The 15,782-nt window shown below is 41.9% G+C and overlaps 1 protein-coding gene across 4 annotated transcripts in view; it reads right to left on the reverse strand.

Moving 5' to 3' along the window:
• SFXN2 (sideroflexin 2) overlaps nt 1–15,782 on the reverse strand; it is a 32,522-nt gene that overhangs the window by 7,737 nt on the left and 9,003 nt on the right. For all 4 annotated transcript variants that reach the window (XM_063435378.1, XM_063435377.1, XM_063435380.1 and 1 more), the window contains 5 exons: nt 14,353–14,428; nt 11,702–11,787; nt 7,588–7,648; nt 5,761–5,827; nt 4,332–4,381 (listed from right to left, as the gene is read on the reverse strand). In XM_063435378.1, the coding sequence (XP_063291448.1) occupies nt 4,332–4,381; nt 5,761–5,827; nt 7,588–7,648; nt 11,702–11,787; nt 14,353–14,428 (340 nt within the window). The remainder of the gene's footprint in view (nt 1–4,331; nt 4,382–5,760; nt 5,828–7,587; nt 7,649–11,701; nt 11,788–14,352; nt 14,429–15,782) is intronic.

The raw sequence follows: 15,782 nt of genomic DNA on the forward strand, positions 1-15,782 counted from the left end.
GGGTCCTCCTCTCGCGAGATTTGGAGCATTGCCGCGGTAACCACGGCAACGCTCCAAATCTCGCGAGAGTGAACTCTAGCCCTGTAACTGGGCTAGAGTTCATCTCACCACCACTGGGACCACCAGGGAATCCCCACCGGACCACCAGGGACTAAGAAATGTCCCCCCTCCTCCCAGTAAAGGTAAGAAGGGAGGGGGGACAATAATATATTAATTTTAATTAAATAAAAAATATATAAAAAAGCCTCCCTACCCTCCTTACTCCCCATACACACACTGCCCCACAAACACTGCCCCATACACACACTACACACACAGCCCCACAAACACTGCCCCATACACAGACTACACACACTGCCCCGCAAACACTGCCCCATACACAGACTACACACACTGCCCCACAAACACTGCCCCATACACAGACTACACACACAGCCCCACAAACACTGCCCCATACACACACTACACACACAGCCCCACAAACACTGCCCCATACACAGACTACACACACTGCCCCGCAAACACTGCCCCATACACAGACTACACACACTGCCCCATACACAGACTACACACACTGCCCCACAAACACTGCCCCATACACACACTACACACACTGCCCCACAAAACACTGCCCCATACACACAATACACACACTGCCCCGCAAACACTGCCCCCATACACACACTACACACACTGCCCCGCAAACACTGCCCCACTACACACACTGCCCCGCAAACACTGCCCCCATACACACACTACACACACTGCCCCACAAACACTGCCCCATACACACACTACACACACTGCCCCCAAACACTGCCCCCATACACACACTACACACACTGCCCCCATACACACACTGCCCCATACACACACTGCAAACACTGCCCCCATACACACACTACACACACTGCCCCACAAACACTGCCCCATACACACACTACACACACTGCCCCGAAACACTGCCCCATACACACACTACACACACTGCCCCGCAAACACTGCCCCACATACACACACCGCCCCAAACACACACACACTGCAACTCTCACACACACTGCCACCCTCACATACACACTGCACCGCTCACACACACATACACACAATTTTGAGTCTGTGTCTTTATGTGACTGTGTTTGTGATTTTCTGACTATGTATGTGTCTGCGTGTTTTTTTAATATATGTGACTGTTTTTTTTTTTTGTCTTATTAAATCAAAACAAGCGGGCCACGGAAAAATTATCAAATGTTTACCGGTCCGCGGCGATAAAAAGGTTGGGGAGCACTGACTTAAAGGATCAATATAGGGTCAGGATCACAAACATGTATTCCTGGCCCTATAGGGTTAAAACCACCATCTAGCCCACCTGGTCCCCTCATGCCTCCCTAAATATAGTAAATTCTTACTTGTATTCAAGTCTGCAGCTGCTCACTTTGTCACTGTTTTATTTTAGACCTGCCCACTGCCTCCTGATATAAGCAGAAGTGGTAGCCTGATCCAATCACAATGCTTCCCCATAGGATTGGCTGACAAAGAGGCAGAGCCAGCATGATTCAAACACAGCCCTGGCCAATCAGCATCTCCTCATAGAGATGAATTGAATCAATGAATCTCTATGAGGAAAGTTCAGTGTCTGCATGCAGAGGGAGGAGATACTGAATGTTTGGATGCATTTTAGGCAGCCATGACCCAGGAAGGATCTCTAACAGCCACCTGAGGAGTGGACAGTGAAGTTACCACTAGGCTGTAATGTAAACACTGCATTTTCTCTGAAAATACGGTGTTTACAGCAAAAGGCCTGAAGGTAATGATTCTACTCACCAGAACAAATTCAATAAGCTGTAGTTGTTCAGGTGACTATAGTTTCCCGTTAATCTCATTGAAGAGGTCTGGGTGCAGCGTCCCTATCTCCTTAGTCATGCAATGTAAAAGATTGTCTCTAATGGCTGTTTCTCAGTCAGCCACTAGAGGAGCTTCCTGGTCTTTCACAGAATTTAACAATGCTAGATTTCCTCACACTATGCATGAGGACATCCAGTGTCTTCTAAATCCCCATAGAAAAGCAACAATGTTTTCCTATGAAGAAGCCTAACGTGTGCTGATAATGTATGATGGAAACCTGCAAATATGGCCCACAAGAAGCAGGCAGACAAGTCCGAGTTCTTTCAAATCCGAACATCGGAACAGAAAAGAGGCACAATGTCAGCGAAGGTGGAACAAGATGGTGGACAAGCAAATGAATATGAAGCCCACCGAGAATAAAGGAGCAGAGTTCTTCAGACTGTGTCACAACTGATGTCATATGGTCCCTGTTGGACAGCACAGCAGATAAAATCATGGCAAGGTTTGACAGCTTCTTATCAGAATTGCAGAAAAACATCCAAGATTTGGAAAATAGGACTGCACATATGGAATCCAGATTTGAGGAGTATGCAGAGGCCCACAACAGCATGGCAGACAGGTTACAACTAGAATGCCAAATGGAGCAATACTAAACTAAACTGATATAGAATATAGATCAAGAAGGAACATTTCACTCCGGAATACGGACGCTTAATTATTATTTGTTAAAATATTTGTGAATAGGTTGGAAAATATATTACCGACGGGAACAGAATGGGAACAGACAACACTAAAAAGTTCCCAGACCTTTTACATATACCAAGTGACTTGGACAAAGAAGACATCCTTCTGCCTTTAGATGCATTGAAAGCATATGACTGCCTCAACTGTCTTTTCTTGGAGGTGGTCCTGCACAAGTCTAAATTCCCTGATCAGTTTCTCGGGGAAGTAAAAGAATTATCTCATCGACCCTAAGCCCAGGAATTGAACATCATTTTAACTGACAGTTTCCATATAAGCAACGATGCGCGTCAGGAATACCCACTGCCTCCACTGCTTTATATTGTAGCTTTGGAGCCGCTAGCAGTAGCCATCCGACAAAACCAAAACATACATGGAATTCAAGTAGAACAGGATTGCAAACTTAATGTATTTGCAGATGAGCCAACTACTAATATCCCTGCCAAATTTACAGAGCACAATATTGGAGTATAGTCAACACTCATACTATAAACTTAATGCCAGGAGAGACAAACCTAACCTACAACATCTTAAATCTATTTTCAATTACGACTGGAGACAGGACTACCTGACTGTGCTGGCGATACAACTGACGAGAAAGTTAAGCAAAAAATAAATCACACAAATAATAGGTACATTGAAAATTCTATTTATTTCATGAGTAGGTCAAATATCAGCCATAAAAATGATAATTCTATTTAAATTTAAATACCCATTTATAAACCTTAAAACCACCCAGGGCCTTTCTCTTTCACAACTAAAGTTAATCCAGTTTGATTGGACTAAGACAAAACAGTATAGCTATTACAATCTTGCAACAGACGGTGTCGATGGTGTTCCATCCAGGCTACAACACTCAAGGCTTGTCTACAGACAAGTGCTGAAAGTGTAATAAAAATGGAGAACCACATATGGTCAGGGTGCTAAGTAGTACAAAAACTATGGAACGAGGTGGGAAAATTTGGTAAATGCTCACTGGGTAAACGATAGAAACTTATTTGTTACTTATACTACCAAAAACAACTCCCAATACCATAGGATGAGTGATAACCCACATAACAATATCCTTAATATATTCATCAGCTTGACAGTGTTGTGCAAATAACTACCCTACAGTGGATGACATAGTAAACCAAGTTTCCCTAACTATTGAATACAAGTTAATGTTGTTGAGGCAAAAAATAGAGTGGTTAAGGGCAATAAAATCATGGGAGTTGCGTCAAGGTTTTGTGCAGAGCAGACCATCCGTAGGGAAAGGGCCAAACCCAAGTGTAGGAATCACCCACTAAATCAGGGACGTAAAATAATATGTCCACGGAATCAAAATAATTGTGGAGTGAATTAATAGGGGAGACTCAGCTGCAAAAGAAGTCACTTTGGATCTCATGAGCTTGATCTGAGCCAAACTCCCAGGCGTAGATAGAATTTACACAGTATTCCTTGTTAATTATGTACATTCGATATATTGCCTATCCCCTCTTACTGGTCCATTTCTTTCCCCCCACATCTAGTTAAATACGGTTTATACTACAGATAATCTATACACTTCAGAATAAAATAAGACTTAGAAAAATTTGATAACACGCAAATTGTTTGATGTTTAAAACTGTATAATGCAACATAAATGTTAAGGTTCGATGCCAAACAAGGTAAATGTTGGAATGTACAAGTCATTTTTTCCATTATCTTACGCGTATTTATGTGGCTGTAAACCTCAATAAAATACAAATAAAAAAATAAAAAGTTACCTTCATAAAGGGATATGATTCCAGTCTTTCCATCAAGATTGGTAGCAGAACTAAACAAAGAAAATAAAAATGTATAAATGATTTCTTGTAATGAGAAGGTTACATACATTGGCATATTGTACAGTATGGAAACTGTTGAAGGGACATCTTAGACACCCACACATGAATAGTAATGTGCAAATAGTTTCCTTTTGTCATTTTTTGTTCCTAGACCCCATCTAAAGCATTTCCTTGCATGCTGAACTAACACAGATGTATGTCACTCCATCTACTATAGTAAATGTCTGCTTTTCATATCATTTATGAAAGCGTTTATCTAATAGATGTCAAAAAAGTGGATCATGTTAACGTTATTCATGAAAAAATGAAGAAAACTAAACAAAATAATACACAAATACAGGGGGCTCGGCTTGGACTCTAAACTGAATGGACGGCTGAGCCCAGAGCTCTGAATTAGCCTTTGCCAAACAAAAAGAAAAGTACAGCCGTAGTGAAACCCGAAATACAGGCCCTTGGCACATGAACAGTGGGTCCAGAGCACAGAGTGGAGGCAGTGGTTACAGCAGCCCACAACCATATGGCCAACAGGTCTAATAATGTGCAGATATGAACAACATCGATGGAGATCCTTGTTGAGGACATGTCTAGCAGGTCTTGCAGCTATAACCTACGAATCCGGGGCCTCCCAAATCCATGGGAGAAGGACCTATGATGGAGGTAATGCTGAGCATCTTTCAGCCCCTACTGCCTGACATCCCACAGTCCATGTTCACAACTGATAGAGCACATTGAGCTCTCAGAGCAAGATGAAAAGGAGGTGAGACACCAAGGGATGTGCTGGTGCAGTTGCATTACTACACAACCAAAGAGGGCATTCTCCACAAGGACAGGGGCTCTGAGGCCTCCTATCAGGGCAAACCCCCTACAAGTATAACAAGAGCTGTTTCCCCTCACACTAAAATAGTGCAAAATTATCTTCCCTCTGATAAAAACGCACACTCCCTTGCACCACCCGGCCACTGCACTGCAAACAACGTTGTCATCATTAGGATATTTCTTGCAAAATATGTTTTGCAAAAAAAATTCCTATTGTGTGGTTACACTGCCTAAATGGAACTAGTCCTGAAAAGAACAGTTGTTTTTTTCAGGACTATGTGATCCATTCTATTGTGGTCAGCACTGTCCACCACCCCCAAAGTTTTGATTTGGTTCTGGTGGAGGAAGTGCCCCTAATGGCTGACAACCACTGGAGATATTTTGACAAAACTACACGGTTAAAACTAAAGGGTCTCAACTAGAACTGGATCTCACCTAGACACAAGCTTTATGGCTAAAGGAATGTTTTATTAAAAAGTACAGATCACAATTAAGATACATTAGTTTAAAATGTGTTTTACACCTTAAATCAAGAAATATATTAATTACTTACTCATGCTAGGTGCAGCCATAGCGATTCTGGATATTACAACCTGGCTAATCCCTTTAGCAGCAGCTTTCTGAAACAGCACGTAAAATATAACAAATAACAAAATATAACAAATAAAAAAAAGCAATTAAGAAATAAATTAAATGCTGGAAAGAGGATTATAGTCTTTTACAAGCAGCCGCAGTGGGTGGTGGTTTACTGATAAACTCACGGCAAAAAAATTATTACCCATTATGAGTCAAAGCACATGCTATATTTAATGGGGATAAAGAAATGGGTGTACGTTTACATTAATCGAATATAAAATAGATTATTCAATACATCAATGTCAGACAAAATAGAATGGCCCATTTCTTGGGGAACTAAAACTGTCAGCTCATCCAGCCCAGGATGGAGAATGATTGCTGAGCAGAATAGTATTTGTAGTTTCACCAAAGATAGAGGGATACCTGCAGATTGCATTTGATCCACAGGCTACTCGAGTAATCTCAATTTGCAATCCTGGACAAAAAGCGCTTTCATTCATTAATGGGATTGTCCGATTGCAATGTGTATGCATTCAGTTGGGTCAGTGCCTGGTAGTACGTGGAAACCATCAAGCGATATAACATTATAGCTTATTGTAAAGGTATTTGGCACTATTCATTTTGCAATTAAAGAGACACTCCAGGCACCAAAACAACTTAATCTATAAAAAGTTTTTATGGGGTCAAGAGGCCCACCGGTGACACTCTTACCTCCAAAATTGCCTCCAGTGACAATGTCCCCCCCCCGCAGCATCCAGCTTATGAATTTCTGAATGTTTCTTTCGAAACCAGTTTTACAGCTTTCCACTTTCAGCCAATTAGTGGCGCCCCTGCCCGGCAGCACTATGCACATCCTAAATCTGAAAATTCAGAAGCCGGATGCCACCGGGGAAGAAGGGGGGAGGAAAGGCGGAAGTGGACATCGCTGCTGGAGAATTTTGGATTTAAACAGTTTGAGAATGGTTTATTCTATCCCATTAAGGTATGAGTGCCTCATTGCACCATAACAACTTCATTTAGATGAAGTTGCTTTGGTGTCTGGCGTGTCCCTTAACTTGTTTTTGAAAATATAAAATAAGCTTATGTGTGTAGAGTAGAATCATTTACATAACTTAACCTTATATTTTTAACAAACTCAAGGTTTTGATTTACAAATCCCTACTACTTCAAAGGAAGTTGCAATGAGTCAGTCCAGATCAGATAAACTAGTGAGAGAGTGCTACCCACTCAAATATAGGAATATACCACTATATTCAGCAGTAGAATTCAGTCCTCCTTAATTTTAATAAAACATTTTTTTATTTTAAATGATGTACATTGATTATTATTATTTTTTTCTTATTCACGTGTTGGATCAGATTCTACTGTTATCGGACCAACTACTGCTCAACCTAACTTGCCTGCTGCTGCAGTTTGACCGAGAACAATCACAGCAGCAGGCAAGTTAGGTTGAGAAGCAGTTGGTCAGATAACAGTACAGTCTGATCCAACATGGCTGCTCAGCCAGAAAAAAAAGCGAATCTAAAAATATTTAAATAAATCAAATGTATATCATGTTTTAAAAAAATGGTATCACTAAGTTTCATTAAATGTAATAAACTTTTAAAAACAAGAAGAGAAAATTTAAGGACAGTTCTTTCCAGGGCCCAAGCCAAGTTTACACTTCAATTGCAGGACAGGAACAAGCCAGTGTCAGTCTGGGTAACACCAGCTTATATTGTGAATTGTACAGTCTTATACCCATGACAAGGACATTGTCAGATTTCAAATTCGCAAACAAATTATAAACAAAAAGTATATTTACCTTTGAGTATCCAAGCTTATTTTCATTTTCATCAGTAACAGCAATCCCGTTAAGTATTTCCCTACGTAAACAACAGAACAAGTTACTATAAAGAATAAATAATATAATAATTTATAAAAAATATAATATATTTTAATTTATAAAAAATATAATATATATTTTTTAAACTATGCATAAGGAGCTTTGTAGAGCTGGGATGTACTGAATCTTTACATACAGCACTAGGGATCGACCGATATTGATTTTTTTAGAGCCGATACCGATACCGATATTCTGTGAACTTTCAGGCCGATAGCAGATATAATTTGCCGATATTCTGTACATTTACCACTTTGGAAAATAAAAACTATTTCTAAAGGTAAATGCACAAAATATACATGCCACGTGTAGTGGATGCAGTGTGTTTAGACAGGGGAGCTGTGTATGTTTGTGTAGTGTGTGTGTAGGGGATGCAGTGTTTGTTTAGTGTGTGTGTAGTGGATGCAGTGTGTGTTTGTGTAGTGTGAGTGTTGTGGATGCAGTGTGTGTTTGTGTAGTGGATGCAGTGTGTGTTTGTGTAGTGGATGCAGTGTGTGTTTGTGTAGTGTGTGGGTAGTGTGCGTAAAGTGAATGCAGTGTGTGTGTAAAGTGAATGCTGTATATACTAAATGCAAAGTGTGTGTGTTTGTGTAGTGTGTGTATATAAGGAATGCAGAGTGTGTGTATTTGTGTAGTGTGTGTATAGTGAATGTAGTCTGTTTATATAATGCAGAGTGTGTGTGTTTGTATAGTGTGTGTATATAATGCAGAGTGTGTGTGTAGTGTGCATTATATAAACACACTACACAAACACACACTGAATTATATAAACACACTACACAAACACACTGTGTATATAATGCAGTGTTTATATAATGTAGTGTGTATAATGCAGTGTGTTTGTATAGTGCAGAGGTAGGCAACCTACGGCACTAGTGCCATGCACGGCACTCGAGGTGTCTTTGCACGGCACTCAAGGCCGCTAGAGACAAATAGGTTCTGGCCTATCAGGAGTCCCAGTAAAACTTCAGATATCTGCTAATCCGAAAAGGTGGTGAAGGACAATCCTCAATTTATGCATTGCAGCACGTAGAGGAAGTGATCTCAGATCACTTCCTCACAGCACTTGTGAATAGGAATCCACACTGTAGTAGAGCAGCTCGCAGTTGCTGTTGCAGCTCCTGTCCTTGACATGTACCTGGCCGGTCTGGTCCCCACTGGAACCCAGGGAAGCCACCCAGACTGCTAGATATACACAGGAATGCAGAATCCTGCATTCCTGTGTAATCCCTCATACAAATAGTACGGACAGCCCACACACAAACATACACATAATCTGCACAAACGCAACACCACTAACAATCCACATACATGCACACAACCCCACATGCAGTCTCTCACATGCAATACCTCAAACAGCCCCCACACATACTACCAAACACACAATGTGACATATCCATTCACACAATTCCAATGTATCATACACAATACCATAAACTACTCATGAACATATACAATATAATAGCTAATATACGCAGGGCCTTCTTTAACGTGGGGCAAACTGGGCAGCTGCACCGTGAGCCCCGCTGGCCTCAACTATTTCTAACCCCCGGCCGGTAATCCGCACACTAAGGAGGCCCACCGGGTGGCCGGTGCACAAAGGGCCACACGGTGGGCTTCTGTCAGCAGGGTTCCGGTGGCGCACTGAGGCGCTTTAACAGCGCGAGCGGGCCCCTTGCTTTTTGGCAACAGGCTGGGAGGAAGTGACGGCCGTGCATCACTTCCTCCCACAAAGAGAGGAGCGTGCGGGAAAGAAGAGTAGGCAGAGTGGAGGGGGGCTGGCCGAGAGAGCCAGACCCCAACTCCCAACACCTTCAGCCACCAGCAGGAAAGGTAGGAAACTGGAGGGTGGGTTTAAAAGTGTAATTTTTATGTGTGTCAGTATATCTGTATGTGTGTATGTCTGTGTCAGTATGTCTGTCAGTGTGTGTGTTAGTATGTCTGTGTGTGTCAGTATGTGTGTGTCGGTATATCTGTGTTTGTCAGTATGTCAGTTTGTGTGTGTCAGCATGTCTGTGTCAGTATGTCTGTCTGTGTGTGTGTCAGTATATCTGTGTGTCAGTAAATCTGTGTATGTGTCAGTATGTTTGTGTGTCAGTATATCTGTGTGTGTGTCAGCATGTCTGTGTGTGTGTGTGTGTGTGTGTGTGTGTGTGTGTGTGTGTGTTAGTATGTCTCTGTGTGTGTGTCAGTAAATCTGTGTGTGTGTGTCAGTATGTCAGCATGTCTGTGTGTGTGTTTCAGTGTGTATATATCTCTGTGTGCGTGTATATGTGCATACATCTACGCATTCACACACTAACACTACACACAAATACACCCCTACATTCAAATTTCAACACTATGTACAAACACATTTCTGTGTTACACACCAAAATTATATGTAAATACACCCCTGCATTCAAAAACCAACACTACACAAATACATGCTTGCAGTCACGCCAACACCACATACAAACATATTCCATACAAAAACCGCTTAGTGCCAAGACCTGGAAACATGGGTAAATGGTAGAGCCCCAGCTGTCCATGCATTACTGGAGTTGCACGACAGACGGGGATCTATCTTTTAATCACTCGTGCAACAGGGAGGCCCAAAAACATTATTGCACCTCTCTACTTTAGGTCCGCCACTGCGTTGAGGTGGAGGACGTGATTGCACGCCTGGGGAGGGGGGACAGGGTCCAGGGGGCCCCAAACAAATGCTTTGCCCAGGGTCCAGTCAATATTAAAGACGGCCCTGCATATACGCACAAATACAACGATACAAAGCAATTACAGTAAAAATAACACAAGCAGGATACGGCACCATGCACACCTCATTTAAAAAAAATAGGACCGGCACGCTACGGGACATCACAATCCGATATCGGCACAGTGCTGCTAAAAGGTTGCCTACCCCTGGTATAGTGTGTATAATGCAGTGTGTTTGTATAGTGTGTGTATAATGCAGTGTGTTTGTATAGTGTGTGTATAATGCAGTGTGTTTGTATAGTGTGTGTATAATGCAGTGTGTTTGTATAGTGTGTGTGTATATATAATGCAGTGTGTGTTTGTATAGTGTGTGTATATACAAACACACTGCATTATATACACACACACACACTATACAAACACACACTGCATTATTATACACACACACACTGCATTATTATACACACACACACTGCATTATTATACACACACACTGCATTATTATACACACACACACACACACACACTGCATTATTATACACACACACTGCATTATATAAACACACTATTCAAACACACTGAATTATATACACAGTGTGTTTGTGTAGTGTATGTGTATAATAATAGTGTATGTGTGTGAGGGGGCATTTTTATTAATTTTTTTTTATATTAAATTAATATTTTTTTTATATGTTGAATTATTAATGTTTTGTTGTCCCCCCTCCCTGTTTGTTGCCTTGCCAGGGAGGGGGGGTCCAGTCAGTGGCATTGGCTTAGGGGGGGGGGCGAGCAGCAAGTGTTTACTCACCTCCGCGCAGCTCCTCCAGCTTCCCAGTGTAAATCTCGCGAGACCCGCGGCCGTCAGAGCTGGCCGCGGGTCTCGCGAGATTTACACTGGGGAGCTGGAGGAGCTGCTGGGAGGTGAGTAAACGCTTGCTGCCCGCCCCCCCAGGACCGCCGGGATTGTAATGAGCCTGGCGGTCCTGGGAGGTATTATCGGCAATATCGGTATCCCTATTGGCCGATACCGATATTGCCGAAAATACCGAATATCGGCCGATTATATCGGTAAAACCGATAATCGGTCGATCCCTATACAGCACTCCAAGATCATGATGATTATACAAGGATCGTAGCAATAAAATGGATTTCTCCTGTAACGTGATCCATCATAACTATGATATACCTATAATTTGAAGTAAGTATTTGCTATGCTAGCAATTACAAAAATGTGATCTAATGTTACGTTGTCTTATTCTATGAGCTGCATATACCAGAGAAGTAATAGACAGTTATACTATATGTTTTAAAGTCGCAGAAAACAGAGGAATCTCTCACTTACTGTTGCCTCATCATGGGGATGTTGACACAGTTGGCAGCAGCCACAGCAACAAAGGGGACCCAGCGAGCAATCAAAGGCGGTGCTTTCTGATGGAAAGGTGTAATCAAAGATTTTTTTTTTTTTTTTTTTTTTTTTTTTTTGGCATGTAGAATATTTTGCACATTTTTATATAGATTAGTAGTTGATTAAACTATACTGCATAAGTATACATAGTATGGCAGGTTACGTTTAACTGTTGCTGTAGATTAGTTACTGAGTACTAGGAAATATGATTCTATGCATGTTAATGTAATCAGTAGACATATTGAAGCATATCATTTGTCTGAGTGTACTGATGGTTAATGTAGACAGGGAGTATATTAGTACTCAGGCTGGTAATATTTGTCCACAGATAGGTCACAGGAATTAAAATAGATTAGTAACTAGGAAGCAGTGTAATTTTGCCATAAGGCACATTTAGCTATACAAAATTGGACTAGCATCCTGTAGCTGCTGAAAAGTGATCGGAGCTGCTCCCACTGAGTGCAGCTCAGACCTTGAGAGAGAGTCCCTTTGGCACTACATGCTGTGGCAGTTCTTGTTTGTCCAGCCCTCGATCTGCAGAGTGTGCGGCACGGCAGCAATGGGTCCATCATGGTCACCGGTAAGATGTGTGTGTGCTCTCCCCTTATGAGATTCCGTCGTGCGGTTCTCAGCTGGATGTGGTCGGGTTGCTGTGTTGTCGTGTAGGTCGGCAGAAGTAGCAGCCTTGCCTCTTGATGGACCGGGTGGCAAGTCCAGCCTGCATGTTGCCGCGGGAGCTGGGAATCCCCGTCTGTGTGTGGGTAAGTTGGTAGCTACGTTGTGGTGAGGGTCCCTGTTGCTTTTCTGGACAGTCTCTCGGCAGTAGTGTAGCCTTGATCTGGTTGCGCCGCCATTTTAAGGTTGCCTCCCGTTTCCGCCATATTGGTCGTGGGGAACCCGCTCAGGCCCAAGCACTACAGGTCGCGGAGGCAGTCTCCTGGGACCGGGATGACCCCCCCGGTCCAAAGGGGGGGGGATACGGGGCCCTTACCGCGTGGCATCGGAGTTCCGAAGGGGAACCGCAGGGCAGGATAGCGAGGTGGCGGCCGTCCACCTCACTCACCGCTCGGGTAGGCCTCAGATGGAGCTGTGCCTTCTCAGGGGTCAAAACGCTTGAAGTCCGAGTAGCCTCAGCTCCAGCACCTCCTTGCCCGCAGGACCGTTGCTGCTTAACTGCAGGTGAGTAGCTTTTTTGCTTTTTTATGAGCATATTTATCGTGAGTCTGCAGGAGCTCGACATGAATGCGACCTCTCGGCATGGCGGTCGGCCCCGCCCCCCCGTAATCAAAGATTTTTAATTTCAATGTTGAAACTTAGTAACTGGCTTTCTGCATAACGACGTGTGAATAAGTCAGAGACAAGAAGGCAATTAAAGGAGAGGTGAATGGGAAGAGGTCAGTGCTACTGGTTTACTAGAGAGGGGTGGAGAAAAACGATACTTCAAGAAGCCTTCTCCTCTCCACCACGGACAGTACATGCTTCTAGCACTAAAACCGTATTGCTATACTTAACAACACAGAAGAAAGAGAAGTTGCAAATGGAGAACAGATCTCACAATCACTGCCGATGGTCAACAAGCGTGAAGATGAACCAGAATCTGTTTAAAGGAACACCTCAGCTTGCGAATGTGTTTTAAGGCAGGGTCAGGAAACCATCGGCACTCCAGATGTTGTGAACTACATCTCCCCTGATGCTTTGCCAGGATTATGATAAGAGCACTAGGGGAGATGTAGTCCACAACATCTGAAGTGCCAAAGGTTGCCTACCCCTTCTTTAGGGGTTAATAAAGTGGCTCTCTCCTTGCCACTTTACACAAGTCCTGATTTCGAGAGATTTCAAAAGTTGCATCCCAGCAGCTGCCCAGCTATTAAAGAGCCAACAGGGTGCTCTTCTTGATCACTTTGTGGTGAGGAAGCAGCAGAGAGGGACCTTCTTGCCACTGGGTTAGAGGGTAAGTTTACAAGTACTGGATGAAATTGTAGGAAACCCACCCTCCAATACTCCAGCTTTTAATGTGTGTTTTTTTAGCGCTGGAGTGTTCCTTTAAGACCTCTGCTAGATTTATAAAGTAGTTACTCTGCTTCTGGTTGTGGTCTTAGTACATAGACAGAAATAAACATGCAGTTTTTCAGCAATGTCCATCATATAATCCCAGCTGTGCACATGTTATTGGAATGTAAAAATAATTTTTTGGACAATGTCATTAAAAATGGAGTGCTACATACCCAGAATCCTCTACTTTTAGCAAATATTTGTTCAGAGATATCACATGGACTTGGCACAGCACTATAGGTTTAAAACCTTACTGTATTTGTTGTTATTTTAGCCAACGCTCCAGGTTTTACATGCCTAAGTAATTAATATGTCACCAAGAAAGACCTTACTGGGCAACGTTTTCTATTTAAATAGTTGGTCCAGTTGACTAGAGTTTTAGAATATGTAACACATTAATGGGCAGACTACAAAGTGTTATACTGTAATCGACACACGCTAAAACAATGCGATACACTAATAGTATAAATAGCAAAAACGAATCCAATGTGTCCATCAGTTGCACTCTAAGACGTTGAGATGAAACATTCCAATACCTTGGTATAAAGATTCAATCCTACGGCTGTGGCCAATGCTGTACTTGTGGCGGTCACATAGGCCACCCCAATCTGGCTAAAAATAAAGCAAATAGTTTGATACAGAATTACTCAGAAATAACAATACTTAACTCTAGCCTAAATAGAAAGAGAGAAATGTGGGGGGGGGGGGGGGTAAAATGCACATGTACAAAATAAAAGAATAAAAGAAATTCTAATTTAGGAAGAATAAGATGTTTAAGTGCCGCTAAAAATCATTAGCAAATTAAGGCTACTACGATCAACTATATTTACACTACAGCATTCTTATGCACATTTCCCTCTCTACTTGGAGATGAGTTTATGTAAAACACAAATGTGCAATTTATCAATGTGTTCTGTTCTATAAAGTACTGAAAGTGGGACAATCACGTGGAAACCAGTGCAACAAATAGGCACATTCAATTGGTGACTCGTCCTCTTTTCACAGGTTTGCACAGCATTATAGGACAAAACAGGTTGATCAATCTAAACACAAAGTACACGTGGAAACTAAAACAGACACCTGTCTCAAAATCTGCAAGGAAGGTTTGCCAAAGAGAACTAAAAAAAAAAAAAGGTTTGATTTTTCATATTATATAACCTGTATGTTAACATATCTTTATCTTTCACTGCAAAGTGAGCCTTTGAAAACTCAGACAGCAGATTTAAATAGTAAAAATACTGTGCTTCGTAGGATATATTTTCATGACATCCTGGCTGAGTTGCACAATCTTTAGAGATTTCCTGATAGATATAGAGATAGATATTGCTTCCCAATTTGCCTGATGGCATGTAGATGCAATAAAAGATGCACAGTACTTTCTAAATAGGAAACTATGATCGATTGTATTTGTGGCTCAAACATGGGAATTAATACAGTTTGCATCTTGAATGGCCATTATGAGTTCAAGAGAGTATCAAAGTAAGGCTTAAGATGGAATATCCGTTAACTTAGCTACAGGAGTTTCCAAACCAACTCCCATACACCCCATTCTCCCTAAATGAAGAAGTTACATGGGATGCATTAGAGAGGATGAGAAACAAACAGAGAATATGGGGGTTTCGGTAAAGGACCATAGACAGAAGTTCTATGATGGGATAATTAACATTTTAGAAGAGAAGATATTATTGTGTCCTAAATTAGACATTTGATGTTATGTTTAAAAGTGCAATTTCTGAGGCAAAGTCCTAAAATCACCATGGAAACCAATTGATTCTTTCTGCCGAGTGCCAATAGATCCACATTTATTTTACCCGGCCCTGAATCACTGTTTACAGGTAATGCAAACTGCTAAATATGATGTGTCCGAGTGAATTGATACAGAGATATCATATAATGCTTTGCAATGTGAATGGATATACAAGAATCAGAAAAAAAACTAATATTAATGTTAAATCCCCTTCTGCAT

This window comes from Pelobates fuscus, chromosome 10, assembly GCF_036172605.1.
Source record: "Pelobates fuscus isolate aPelFus1 chromosome 10, aPelFus1.pri, whole genome shotgun sequence".
NCBI lineage: Eukaryota > Metazoa > Chordata > Amphibia > Anura > Pelobatidae > Pelobates > Pelobates fuscus.